Raw genomic sequence first — 14,185 nt, forward strand, 5'->3', positions numbered from 1 at the left:
ACAATTACAGCCCAAGATGTGCAGGGGAGGCGGAGGAAATAAAGCTGGAATGAGAGAGCGATGGCAAGTCGTAGAGGAATTTGTAGGATATGCCGTGGAACTGGGGCTTCATTCTGCAGGCAGGGATGTTAGGCAGAGGAATGTTAAAACTCTACATTTTAGAAAAATATCCTGGGAACTCCTTGTGCCAGATGATCTAGAGAGGTGAGTTGGAGAGCAGGAACTAAATGGGGAGGCTATTAAATTAGTCCAGGTGAAAACTGGTGCAGACCAAATGGAGGCCAGGAGCAGTGAGGACGGGTCAGCTCCAGAAAGTTCTTTAGGAGGTAGGATGTACAGGAGATACATTGAGCAGGAGTTGGTGAACAGCTAGATATGAAAGATAAAGGAGAGAGTTCTGACTTGTGTAATTGGGTGGATAAGGAGCACAGGAGGCAGAGTCAATTTTAGGGCAAGGAGGTATATTAATGATCTATGGCTACATAGTCAATTTCCCCAAAACTCAGCAGCTTGAACTGACAAACATTTATTATCTCTCAGTTTGTGTGGATCAGGAACCTAGGCTTAGGGGACTCCCTCTTGTTCAGTGTCTCAAAAGGCTGCAGTGAACGTGATGGCCAGGCCTGTAGTCACCTCAAGTTCTGACTGGGGAAGGAGCCTGGGGTTAGGTCTCAGGTCCCCCTAGCTGTTGGCTGGAGACATTGGTTCCTGTCACCTGGACCTCCAGAGGGCTGTTCCCAACACAGCAGCTGGCTTCCCTCAGAGTGTGTGAGCAAGAGAGTAGGAGAAGACATCCCAAGATGGAAGCCACAGTCTTTTTATAATTAAATATTGGAAGTGACAGCCCATCATTTCTGCCCTATGCTGTTTTCAGAAACAAGTCACTAGGTGCAGTTCACACACAAGGGGAGGGGGTTTTACAAGGGCAAGATTACCAGGAGGTGGGGATCACTGAGACCATTTTAGAGGCTAGTGAGTTTGGAATATGCTAAATTGGAGACCCAACCTCCTAGTTGTGTTTCCTGCGGATGCAGATGGATGTGTAGTTCTAGGGCTCAAGAGACAATCTCCTCTTATTGGAAGGTAGCTTGGAGGCTTGGCGTGGTTTACAAGTAATGGCCCAGGGCCCTTTTGTTCCCAGTTTGTTCTGGAGGCTTCTAGAAGGGCTGAAGGACAGAGAGCTTGGAATCCCCAGAGTTCCTTGGGAGTAGGAAGTGTACAACCCGTAATTGCTGTCTCCAGTCTCATAGGGGGCAGTGATTGAAAAGCACTCGCTTTCTCTCTCTCTTTCTCCCCTTTTGACAATTCCTGCTCTGCCATCAAACCAGAGAGAGGTTTTCCCCTTTCTAAACTGCAGGTTTATGATCTGCATAAAGGGACTGTTAGACTAGATCAATAGTTTCTCAAAAAAATATAAGGCTTTTTTCTCTGGGGTCCCCAGTATATGAAATAGGTAAAAGTTAATTTGATCTGGCCTCCCCAGTGCTTCCCCAGAAAAGAGCCCCATTTTGAAAAACACTGGACCAAATAAATTCCTGATTTTTTTGCCAGCTCCAACATGCCCGAGTTTCATGACTAGATCAACTCTAAGCTCCTCTCGGGTCTGTTATTCTGCTTGTTGAGATCTCCTGATGCAACACATTTCATTGCGCTTTTGAAAAGAAACCAAATTGTATTTCCTTGAACTTGTGAAAAAAATATAATAAAGCTGACCTTCTTTAAATGCTTACAGTGTTTCAGGCACGGTGCAAAATATTTTACATACCATTATCTTTATTTGGTCCTGTCCCCCCACTACTAGAATGAAAACTCCATAAGGGGAGGGAACTTGTCTAGTCCATTGCTCGATTTCTAGAAGCTAGATTAGTTCCTGGGATATAGGAAAGCATTCAGTAAATATTTTTTCCATGAATGAATTAAGTACTATTCTTATTCCCATTTTACAGATGGGGAACAGGTTCAGAGCTGCTAAGTAACTTGCCTATAGTTACACAAGTTAAAGGCAGAACTAGGATTTGAAATGAGCCCCGTTAGTCACGTCCTGCCATTTCTTGGTGGTAGGATCCCTAGGAAACTGCAAAGGCAGCTAGCATATATGGGATACCTCCTATAAGGCAAGATACTTTTTGCTTCCATTAGCAGCTAACCCTGCAAATCAGCTATCGTGACTCCCATTTTTCAGATGGGGGATATGAAGTTTGGTGAGGCTAAGTACCACTCCTAGAATGAGAGACAGAAGTAGGATTGAAGCCCAGTCTTTCTGACTCCAAAGCATTTCCGTACAAGATCCTATATATTCAGCTGCCTGCACCAAAGCATAGGTTCTGGAAAATACCACACCATTGGTGGGTGCAGGTCAATATGGCCGGACAGGTTTTGCCTTCTCTGGCTTTTCTGTAGCTTTATTTTCATGAAACCACTGTGCATTGAATTGAAGCGTCCATCAGGCTGACAAAGAGTGAGTCTAAGCTTCTGAGTTGGAGGAAAAAGCAGTCGGTGACTAAGGATGATAAACCTGGGCCCCATAGCCCGCTGCTCTCTGTAGCCTCGTCAACACCACTTGCCTCAGCCCAGGTCTGAAGTTAAACTGATGATGTCACCGGCGTCTCTTAAAGGGCTCATCACTCACAGCCACTTGTCATTTATTATTCAGCGGATCTATAATGCATGTAACATTTTCTACCGAATTTCCATTCCTTTCTTCTCGTGACCGGGGTAAGAAAAATAGAGTCAGGATGACTTTTTCCAACTCCTCGTCCTTATGGCCTTTCCCTGAAGAATAACCTCATTTTGAATTAGCCCCGAAAATGGTCATTCAGGCTTTGGTTTCATTAATAAGGATGAAGCTACAGTTTCATAATTACCATCTAACGAATGCACGTTCTACAGAGACAGGTAAATGAATTTCCCCTCATCTTTTCTTCCAGACTCCACAGAGGAGGGGACACCAGCTGTCCCTTTTTCTTTTCCTCCCCTTTATTCTCCACTTAATTTTTTGGAAACTTTGGGACTGTATCAATTCTGTTAGAAGCTTTCTACCTTCTCATCTGCAGAGTTAATGAGAGCCCTCCCGAGACTCTGACGTCCTCATGGCTCGAGTGTGGATCTCATTAGAACACGGGATCTCAAGGATCAGGAGGAGTCATGTAGGGGAAGGGTTGTTCCAGGCAGAGGGAGTGAGATGCTCAGGGTGGCTCACCCCATCCTAGGGCTTGTGAGGAACTGAAAGAAGCCAGAAGACAGCCCGCCCTGAAGCAGCACGCTGGAAGGAAGGGCAGGCGTTAAGGAAGATGGTGTTGGAGTTAGCCTGGGGTGTGGGCGCAGTGACACAGCGCTCCCCGCTCAGAAGGGCTCCGTGCCTGGTTTAAGGCTCTGTGGTCACCATCGTGCAATTGTCAGTACTTTTGGAACAAGGGGTCCCTTATTTTCGTCTTGCGCTGGATCTTGTAAATGGTGAGGGGTCAGTCTTTAGGGAAATCCTTTGGACTTTCTGAGAATCAGCTTCTGCTTTTGTAAAATGGAGAGCAGGATCCCTCCCTCAAATATGCTGTCATGAAGATTAAGTGAGATTATGGTAGGATATTACATAATCGGTGCATTGTATAGTAAACGGTGCCTCATAAATATTCCCTTCTCCTTAGCTGAGAGGGTCTATCAGAATCACCTGGGCAGGTGGGGAGTTGTTTTTCCAAGTTCATTTGCCTGGGTTCCACTCTGATGGCTTCTGACTCCCACGTGTGGGTTGGGGGAGGTGTGTGCTTAGGGCCCTTCAGGGATACTGAGGTACAGCTGAGCTTAAGAAAAGCAGCCTTGGGTTTTCTGAGATCTAGCTGAGGAGCAACTTAATAGAGGAGAGCAGATGGTGAGGGAGAAATTGATGGAGCACTACTGATCCTTAACATAATAAAAAACCTGTTAAGGAAGAGAGAGGTCACTGAGAATGCTGAAATGCATTATGAGAACTTGTCCCATTATCAAGATTCCTGTAAAATGCTCTGCTGTTTATGTGGCCTGACAAGTCCACCCAGAGGAAGAGAGGCAGTGGTCAAGAGAAGCCAGGGTCCAGGCCCAAGGTGGGGGCAAGGTTCAAATTTACCGTCCTCTTAATGAGCCTACTTCTTGAAAAGAAATTGGAGCTGGAGGGAGTAATCCTGAATTCTGTTTATCCGGCCCAGATTCTAGGCTTTGACATTCTTCTGATGAAAAACCTGAAGCCTATCCTACTTGAAGTAAACGCGAACCCCAGTATGAGAATCGAGCACGAGCAAGAAGTAAGTACTGGGACTGTCTCCTTGAATATGTTGCCCGACCGCCGCTGGTGCTTGCTTGGCTCAACGAGATTCAATATCCTCAGCCTGGCCCAGCAAACTTCTGCCCAAGTCTGAATAATTTCAGCTTGGTGGAGCTCTGAGCAGCGTCTATAAATATAAGACCTTTCCGACCCATGGTAACTTCCCAGCATGCCGTTCTTCGCGATTTTAAGGTCTGCAGACACAGAAGCAGCTGAGCCTTTCCATCAGTTTTGACATGAACTAATTAGTTAGCCTCAGGAGATGAGCTAATTGAAATTCTATGAATATGATTTAGCCATGTCGACATACTCGAGTCACTAAAATAAATAGTACAATTTAACAGTGGTTTTATTTTTCTTCCCCCCACCCTTAAAAAAAAAAAAAAAACTCATAAAAAAGACTGGAAGGAAATACACCCAATACTAATATTGGGTTTTGGGTTCTTTTAATTTTCTCAGCCCCGTCTATATTTCCAAGTTTTCTACACCGAGCATGGATGATTTTGATGGTTAGATAAACCTAGTGTTCTTTATGTACGTTTTCCCCTTTATGTCTTTTGCGGATTTGTTAAAGGAAATTGCCATTGTAAAAGTAGCATGAAGGGAGCCTTTTAAAAAATTCTCCTCTACAGATTGATATGAGCAAAACCTAACAGCACAGCCAGTAGAGCTGGTGAGGATAGGCTCTTGGTACCAAGTCACTCCCTCCGCCGTAACACGGAATCCTTACCCATTCAAGCTTTCTCCAGGGGTGTTCGAAAATGTCCCCAGCCTTGTCGACGAGGAAGTGAAGGTGGCTGTGATCAGAGACACGCTACGCCTCATGGACCCACTTAAGAACAAAAGAGAGAACCAGTAAGTATTTTTTATATCATTCATTTCTATCAACTCTGCTCCCCGTGTCCTAGCCACTCGGTTCTTGGAACATCGTAGCATGGTGAGATGTACCTGTGAAACCGTCTAACCCATCCTATTTTCATTTATGGTCATCGCCTCCAAATACGGTGACTTAAAATCAGGAGGTGGAGACTTGTATATGAATCCGACATTTGGGATTCAGCTATGAATTTTTAGCTGATTGTTATTTGAATCTGGAGATTCTCTTCCAAAAACCCCCATTCCCCCCTTGCCCACCATTGTTCACAGAGTGCTTCTCTTGGAAATGCTCAAGCCTAGGGAGAGACCACAGGTCACTTGAACGTGATAAAGATCATTTTCTTTTTACCTTCTTTGTGACGTTTACACTCTGGCATTATAAGCTTTTTGTTTCAACATTCACAGCGCCACATTAAGGAAGTTCTGAAGTTCTCTCATCTTTATGGCAATTATAATTCCCCTTCATTCCACCCACCCCAGGGCGCATAACCAAGGCGCGAATGCTGGTGGGAGTACATGCCCCGCTCCTTCCTCCGGGGATCACCCCTGAAATGAATGGCATCTCATTTGGGCATTTTGTTTGTTACGTTTTTGCCAAGTTCCTGGCTCTCACAAAGTATGGGTTGAGTAAATATCATTACGCTTGTTTGAGGCAGAAAAATCAAAGACAAGCATTTCAAATAGCATTCTTTACCCGCCACCCCTCCCCACCCCCGGCAAATCAGATTGACCTAAATGCTCGCAAATGCAGCTCTTGTCAGCTGCAAGGTTCAAGACTGCAAGGAACACTGGCTTCCCCTTCCTAAGCCAGGCGTGTCCTGCAGGTTCCCACACCGCAGCGCCTCACCAACTGGGCTCATGCCGAGATACCGTTAGAATATTCTGCGATGGAGCTTCTCCCTTGGCTGCGCATTAGAACCATCTGGAGAGCTTTCATAAATACCGGTGTGAGGGCCCCCACTTCTAGAGACACTGGTTTTAATTAGCCTGAACTGGAGGCCTGGCTGCATGAGTCTTCTGGGTCCCCTAGGGGATCCTCCCAAGAGGCCGAGGTGGAGTGCCGCTGCCCCGCCGGAATTGTCGCTCTAGAGGAGTGTTGATCTTAATGCTGAGTCGGGTTGGATGGTGCCAGCTCGGCTGAGTGCCCCTCCCGAGTGTTCTCCACTGCAGAGTGCCACTGTTGGCGGGACTTGTCTGAGAAGGTTCACCTGCTGTCCACAGAGCCCGTCCTGCAAGGCACGGGTCCCACCAATTAAAGCTGCAAAGTGGCATCCTCTTGGGTCCTGTGCACGCCCAGCGTGGCTCCCATAGCATAGCGGCAGGGAGCGCGACCAGGCAGGTTGTTGGCAGTTTGGTGAGATTAATTGCAATAAACCTCATTCCTTGAAAATAGACTCTCCAAGGGTTATTGATCTCCGTGATGGAGATGAGTCCTCCAGAGACCTACCGCACTCTGGGGAAGTGCAGGGGGCTGCCCCATGTCAGTGTGGCACATTAGAGCAACTCTTTAAAGATGACCTTGACACACGAGCTCTCTGATTTTGTTGGTGGCAACAAATTCGAAAGCCATTGTGTGGCTGCCAAAGATAGGAAGGGATATAAGAGAATCACTGTATTTTCACATTAAACGGTATCAAAACACAATTAGCTTTCTTTTCCTTGGTTTAGTGGTTTTGCTTTTCCTACACCTGGCATTCTGGATCATCTTTGAGAGCTGTAGATTGAAAATTGAGTAGCAATGGGGCACAGGACCAGGATGAGAAAGCCATTCACAACTTATCAATCTAAGTAGCAGAACCTGGTTTTAAAGGAAGGAGTGTTGCCTTTTTTTTTTTTTTTTTTAATTGATAACCAGGAACAGTTGAAATTTTAGAACCTGACCTTGATTCTAATATAAAACCCTTCTATCTCCCTCTATTCTTACCTGTTAACATAACAGTGCATATTAATAGCCAAATGTCATTTACCGATAATTTCCCTAAATTTCACCTTAAAAAAAAAAAAAAACCCAACAATGATTCTCTATGAAAGCACTTTGTAATCTGTAAAGTGCATTTATGTAAAGAATAATTATTACCATTTTGGTAATTTTATCATGCAGATATAAAGGCTAAAATTATCCTCAACTCCCCTGTGTAGAAATGTATCAGAATAACTTGAAAGAGCACCATATTTATGCCCACGGAAAGTGCCCAGGGTAGTAGTATTGAATCGTAAGTGCCCAAAGCTGAAACCACGTGGTTCTGGCTGCAGGAAACGTCATCACAGAGACTTCTGGGCTGGGAGGCAGCTTTAGAAACCAGAGTGTCTTGCGTTTATTTATTTTTTTTTAAAAGATTTTATTTATTTATTTGATAGACACAGATTACAAGTAGGCAGAGAGACAGTCAGAGAGAGGAGGAAGCAGGTTCCCTGTTGAGCAGAAAGCCTGAAGTGGGGCTCCATCCCAGGACCCTGGGATCATGACCTGAGCCGAAGGCAGAGGCTTTAACCCACTGAGCTACCCAGGCACCCCGTGTCTTGTGTTTAAATAGGATCTGACCTAATCCTTTAAAAACAATTGATGACCCTTGCCTTTTACTACACGTCTTTAGCCAAAGAGGGTCTAAAGTGTCCCTCCCTAGTTCCTTCTTGAGTACCGTGAGGTGGGTCCTCACTCTCTCCATACAGATTGAAGACAAACAGTAGATAGGTGTCCTGACCTCTTCATGCCTCTGAATGTCCTCAGGAAGTTGCAGAGGGGGCTCATGTCCGTGCCTGGGCCTCTTCACACTCCTCGGGGACTTACGGGCTAGGGTCGGTTTCCTGGTGGGACTGAAAGCTGTCCTCATGCCTTCCCCGGGAACGGGAACCCGTGACTGCTGGTACCCATCTTGGCATAGCGGGAGGCTCTCTCTTGAGCCCAGAGACACCAGATTCAAGTTCTGACCTTGGGGATGTGGAGGAGCTGGGTGAGCCTCGGTGTCCTTTTCTATTAAATGACATTTAAATGAAACAGGAAACCGATTGGTAAATAGTAGCTACTTAAATGCTTAGCTCACTACTCAACAATAAAATTCTCTACTAGAGTATGAGAAAACAAAAACAAGGTTTAGCTATCATTATATTTTCTGGTATACTTAAAGTAGAATTTTGAGTTGAAAACCAGAGACGTATCCTAAAACTGAGGCTGCTGGATCACTATGGACTAGAAATGACATGGGAGCTGGTTGCCAATGGAACATTCTGTTTCCAAGGAGCAAGATGTCACTGTTCCAGGCATATTTCTTTGTCGGATTGGGAGAAAATACATTTGGCCCCTGAAGGAATAAAATAGCTACCATATGAGAGCTCTTGAGAACTAAGATAACGTTTTATAATATCTAGTGACTCTGATTTACATCGTAGGGTTCTTCGGAGGCACTGAAGGGACAGGGGGAAGGGGAGGCTCATGGGGTGGGACTCTGGAAATGTCGTGTATCTGTACACATCTGTACACACACATATATGGTGGTAACATTCACATACTATAAAATTAGGTATTTAAATTCCATAGCATTTAGTATATTCACAGAGTTATGCAATAAGCACCCCTATCTAGTTCCGAAATGTTTTGTCACCCCAAAAGGAAACCCTGTACCCATGAAATAGCCACTCCTCATTTCTACCTCTACCAACCTACTCTCTGCCTCTGGCTATATTTATGCTAAATACTTCATATAAGTAGAATCATACAGTATGCAATATTTGTGTCTGCTTTCACTGAGTGGTATTTTTTTTAAGATTTTATTTGTTTATTTGACAGACAGCGATCACAAGTAGGCAGAGAGGAAGGCAGAGAGAGAGGAGATAGCAGGCTGTCCGCGGAGCAGAGAGTCCAATGTGGGGCTCGATCCCAGGACCCTGGGATCATGATCCCAGCCGAAGGCAGAGGCTTTAACCCACTGAGCCACCCAAGTGCCCCATCACTTAGTGTGTTTTTGAAGTTCACCCGTGCTGAAACACATATTGGTGCTTTATTCCTTTTTCTGACCAAATAATATTCCATTATATGGATATACCATATTTTATTATCCATCTGTCACTCCATAGACATTTGGGTGGAAGCAATGAACTCTTTTATATTTCAGCGTTCTGTAGGTTTCATTTGAGAACAAAGAATCTTTCCTGCTACAAGAAATTTTTAAAATTCCCAGTTTAGTTCCATCCCCTCATTTTATTGGGAGAAGTACAGATGGTGAGAATCGGAAGGGTTCTTAGAGACCATCATGCCATTGGGCGCCTCGCTGGCTCAGTGGGTTAAGCCTCTGCCTTCGGGTCAAGTCATGATCTCAGGGTCCTGGGATTGAGCCCCACATCGGGCTCTCTGCTTAGCGGGGAGCTTGCTTCCTCCTCTCTCTCTGCCTGCATCTCTGCCTACTTGTGATCTCTGTCTGTCAAATAAATAAAAAAATAAATCTTACAAAAAAGAAAAAGAAAAGAAACCATCATGCCAGGCAGCTCCCTGGCCAGGACTCTCCCTCCTAAAGGTCCCTGCAGAGGAGAAGCAAGTGTCCATGTGGGGCACAGGTATGGCATCAGTCTGGCCTGGGGAAGGGGGTAGGTTTTCAACCTTTGATCACTGTACTATGAGCTTGGCCAAGACACCCTGCTTTCTGATCTGGTCTCTAACATGGGGTTCGAGCGATCTCCTGGGCTGGATTGTCATGGTCACCACATGGAGTGAAGCCTAGGGGAGAGCCTCATGATGTCTGAAGACATTAGACAAATGCCAGTTCTTAGGCCCACCAGGTGGCCAGTCAGGCCTTGAAGTTCTGTTCATGGTGACAAGCATTCCCCAGCGACCGAGACAGCCCATCTGAGTCATGTACATGACGGTTCTGCACACGGGATCATGCAAGACAAAACCTAAACGACAAAGTCACAGAGCTAGTCGGAGGCAGCGTGGGGACCGGATTCTGGGTTCCTGACTTCGACACCAGCGTCCACTTCGCGTTGCCCCGTTGCTCCATGGACCTCCAGCTTTGCCTTGGATTCAAAACTAAGCTCGTAAGATAAGGAGGAAAAAAATCAGGAAAATCAGTGGAGACTTTTCCTTTCCTTAAGGGACTTGGGAGGCCTAAGTCTGTCTTTTTAAAAACTCCTATCCAAAGCAGAAGTAAACAAATGGCATTCCCTGATTATTTAGAAAACAAAGTGATTGTCCCATCAATTGATTCATTTGTGGAAGGTCGGTCTCCTCTGGGGAGCCATCTTACTGGCCTTTTTCTCCTCTTTCTGAATGTAGGTATTTCTGGTAACCGAGTGGCTTTCCCAGGAAGCATAGCCTAAGGGCTACAGTTAGGGTTAGGATTAGGGACAGTGGACCCCAGAGAAGCGTAAGTGAAGCCAGAGACAGGCTTGGAGGAATTGGAGGTGACTTTTTCAACATTGTGCTACCACGTAGTGTCCGTGAGCTGTGGTGTAGATGGCCCGGCCCATCTCTTATTCAGAAATGTGTATTTTGGAACATAGTTTCTATAAGACATGGAAACCCCTTTCCCCACAGCAGCATCTGACCATCTTCTCCCAGTTTTGCTTACTTCCTACCACAGCAACAACCCGGTGGATTATAAAGGGAGGAGTCAGGCTGGGCACAGTGGCTTTTGCCCTGATTCAGAGAGGTTTGTCCTCCGAAAGCTTCACTGGGAGCTCGGGCTTTTCTTCCCACCTTGAGTCCAGGCATATCCCTCGGATTCCTGCACTATGTTTGGAGTCAATAAATTAAGTGAATCCCCAAAGTAGGTTGATTCTACATAGAATCTGGAATAAAGGTGGAACATTCTAAGAGAAATGAGACCAAGGAATCTCCCCATGGCTCACTTTCACTGCTGGGGCTTGTACAATACCAAAGAATGTCATTCTGACCTGTCCTGGCAAAGAGTACCAAAAACACACGAGCCAGAGGTCCTCCAAGCCCAGACCCCTGCCACTTAAACTGGCAGTATATCCTACTGAAATCCCCTCAGTGGCAGGGAAGAGAGACTCCTGAAATGTCTGGACCAAACCTTCTTAAGTGCGGGACGCCATCTTCCTCACCAGAGAGCTCTGTCACCAACAGTCATCTGAACAGTCACGGAACCGTCCCGCCCAATGGCCCATCCATGTTGGCACAACTGACATTTGCTGAAATTCTGGGTTTCACTGATTCCTAGGGATCCCTGTGTAGCAACACCCTATAGATCAGCACACAGGGACACCAAGCACCTTTGAAGACTTCACATAAATCAGGAGTCTGGGTCAGAGAGAGACAAGTATTTGCATATTTATTTGCATGTCATTGACACCCTGTGAGGATTAGAGAACCCCCCCCCCCCCCCCCCCCCGCTCTTGGCTTTTAGAGTATTTACGGACTTACTACTGTGTGCCAGGGAGAAGTCTTTCAGAACTGAATTAGCTCACAGGCCCACGGGGGAGACAAGACCCACACACATAAATAAATCTGTAGGATAGAAAGTGCAAAGTGCCTAAAGGGAGAGACAGATGGCCAAGGGAGGAAAATGTAAGGAAAGAGTATTTACTGATAAGAAGAGTTAAAGAAAAAATTCTGGCAAAGAGGAGAGGGCATTTGAACTGAGCTTTAAAGGAAGAGTAATATTTGAGAAACACACCAGTGGAAAGACATCCGCGGTGGAGGAAACAAAGTCGCTGTTGGGGGAAATTAAGGAGTTTGAGTCCCCTCGAGAGGCAGGTGTGTGAAGTGGATTCGCAGAGGGGAGGTGCTGCTGGGGAAGTAGCTGAAGACCCAGAGGCCAGAGGGGCATGGCCTTGAACGGCAGGCTAAGAGAGTTAAAGCTTGTTCTCAATCCCATTAACTACACAACATTTTGTGTATCTGTGTATTTTTTCCTGGAGAGAAGGCCAGGCATTCCATCATGTTCAAGAAGTTGAGGACCCCCGCAGTCCTATTATCGTCAGAGGCCACAGCGAGCCGGAGCAGTTTGTCCACGGTTCGGTGTTGTGGCTTCAGGATACAGCGTGCCCTCTGTGCCTCGAAACGTCTCCCATTTTGGATGGCAGTCAGCAAACTAGAAAAATGTGCACGCATTTTCAAGTAAGAACAGACAGGAAATGACTAATGATAAGTGCATTATGTTATGGGCCAGAAATAAAACCAGACAACTCTCTTCCATTTGGAAGTGTTTAAACATTAAGTCAGAAGTTACCAGTAAAAGCCTCTTTCGGATGAAGTTGGTTGAGCAGGAGGCATTTCCGAGACTGAGTGAGGTGGGATTTCCTGAGCTGAGTGAGAGTGTCATTTCGGAGACCATTAGACAGGAGCCGGGCCTCTCCACCCGCAGGCAGCCCCGCTGTCCTCTCTGCCAGGAGCAGACGAGACACTAGACAAGCATATGGCCAGTCAGGCACCATTATGGGGTGACACGGAATTCTGTGGGGGCCCTTCCAGAATCCTTCCAGGTAGTAGTCGGGGTGGCGAATGGATTTGGAAATCTCCTTATTGGAGTTGCTTCACTGAGCCTTAAATGTTCACGGGCTTTTAAATGAGGAGCTGTTAGCTTTTTGGAAAGAGACAGTGTGGCCTGGGTTCGGGAGAACGAGGTTTTGGTACCGGCTCTTCTTGGCCTCGGATGAGTCACTGTACTTCTCCTGCACCTGGTTTCCTCATCAGAAACAAAAACAAGAATGGAAGCAAGGGGATGCCAGGTCTGCGGAGTTCGGGCCCTGAGAGAGAATGGAGGTGAAGCTATTTAGTACACGGAGGAGATGTGAGCCCACAGGGCATCATCGTATCATTACCTGGGTGGGCTCAGGTAAACACTGGGCAGGGACGCGGCTTGTCGTCTTTAAGTACAGAACAGGAGTGCATCTGAGTGATGGGTTGTCTCCTCTGAGGAAGCTCTGTGGCCGGCTAGGTGGCTACTTCCTTTCCCGTAATGCTCCACACCGGAGTGACTAAAATGGGAACCAGTGTGTGGAGAACGCCGACACACAGCAGGATCTACATGTGACACAAGAGAGAACAGACCTGACAGAAACTTATTTGCATGTGGCTCTGCGTCCCAGACTGAGAACCTGTGGGAAGTTCAGAAGAAGGCAGGGTGAGCCACGGATTAGGTGGAACCCCATGAAATGGTTGATATCCGACCTTTTTGGGGGACCTACAAGAATGGCAGTTTCCAATGGTTCTGCTGATAGCTGGCCTGGAGTGGTCAAGGCCACCTTCTTGAGGGAGGTAGGGCTTATGTTCCCTTAGGTTGGGTCTGGTGAGAAAACAGAAACTAGTTTTGGGGAGGAAGGATAGAGGTAGGTAGGGGGCAGGGCTGGGGAGTGTCATGGCTGTCCAGGACCGCCAGGCATGCTTCCAGAAGGGCCCTGTGAGATGGAAACATCAGAGTCTTCTCTTCAACACACTTCCTATTAATTTTCTCCTCAGTATAAAAGTAGTATACGCTTCTTATTAAAAAAAAAAAAATTGGAACATACTGAAAAGTGTTTAGCATGTAAGAAAAACCTCCTTCAAATTCAAGCACCCAGGAGTTAACCTTCATTAACTTTATAGTTCATAAAAATAGTATGTTCTTCTCTTTCATTTTGTAGCGGAGGCTGCACGATCTATATCATTTCTGCGTGCTGTTTTTATTTTTCTCCTTTGTACGTGACAGCGATTTCCCCTTCGTGTCCGGAGCTCTGTGAGCAGCATCGCCGGCATCAATGGCTGAGTCAGAGCCGGCCTCCGTGTTGGGGAATGTTTCGTTTATTTCCAGCGTCTTGTGCTTAAAGCTCTGTGTGCAGTGCAGGATGTTGTCTTAGCCTGGAGGGAGCCCCCGAGGAAGTGGGAAAGGAGACCCGGCTCGTGTTTTGAATGCACAGGTGGGCGACCCAGCGGGTGAGAGTGGGCCCCGGGCTGAATCCAGGCACCGTGGCTGACAGCTGAAAACGGGACAGAACTTCCTCCCCTTTCTGTCCTTCGGTTTCTCCTTCTGTAACAGGGAGTTTGCAATAGGTTGTTCCTAAAGCTACAGAGCAATGAGAACTTCT

General features: G+C 46.3%; 1 protein-coding gene across 5 annotated transcripts in view; it reads left to right on the forward strand.

The window, feature by feature from the left end:
- The window catches only part of TTLL11 (tubulin tyrosine ligase like 11), a 225,907-nt gene that overhangs the window by 100,038 nt on the left and 111,684 nt on the right, over positions 1 to 14,185 (forward strand). For all 5 annotated transcript variants that reach the window (XM_059141423.1, XM_059141424.1, XM_059141425.1 and 2 more), the window contains 2 exons: positions 4,176 to 4,271; positions 5,031 to 5,146. In XM_059141423.1, coding sequence (XP_058997406.1) covers positions 4,176 to 4,271; positions 5,031 to 5,146 — 212 coding nt within the window. The remainder of the gene's footprint in view (positions 1 to 4,175; positions 4,272 to 5,030; positions 5,147 to 14,185) is intronic.

This window comes from Mustela lutreola, chromosome 12 (assembly GCF_030435805.1).
Source record: "Mustela lutreola isolate mMusLut2 chromosome 12, mMusLut2.pri, whole genome shotgun sequence".
NCBI lineage: Eukaryota > Metazoa > Chordata > Mammalia > Carnivora > Mustelidae > Mustela > Mustela lutreola.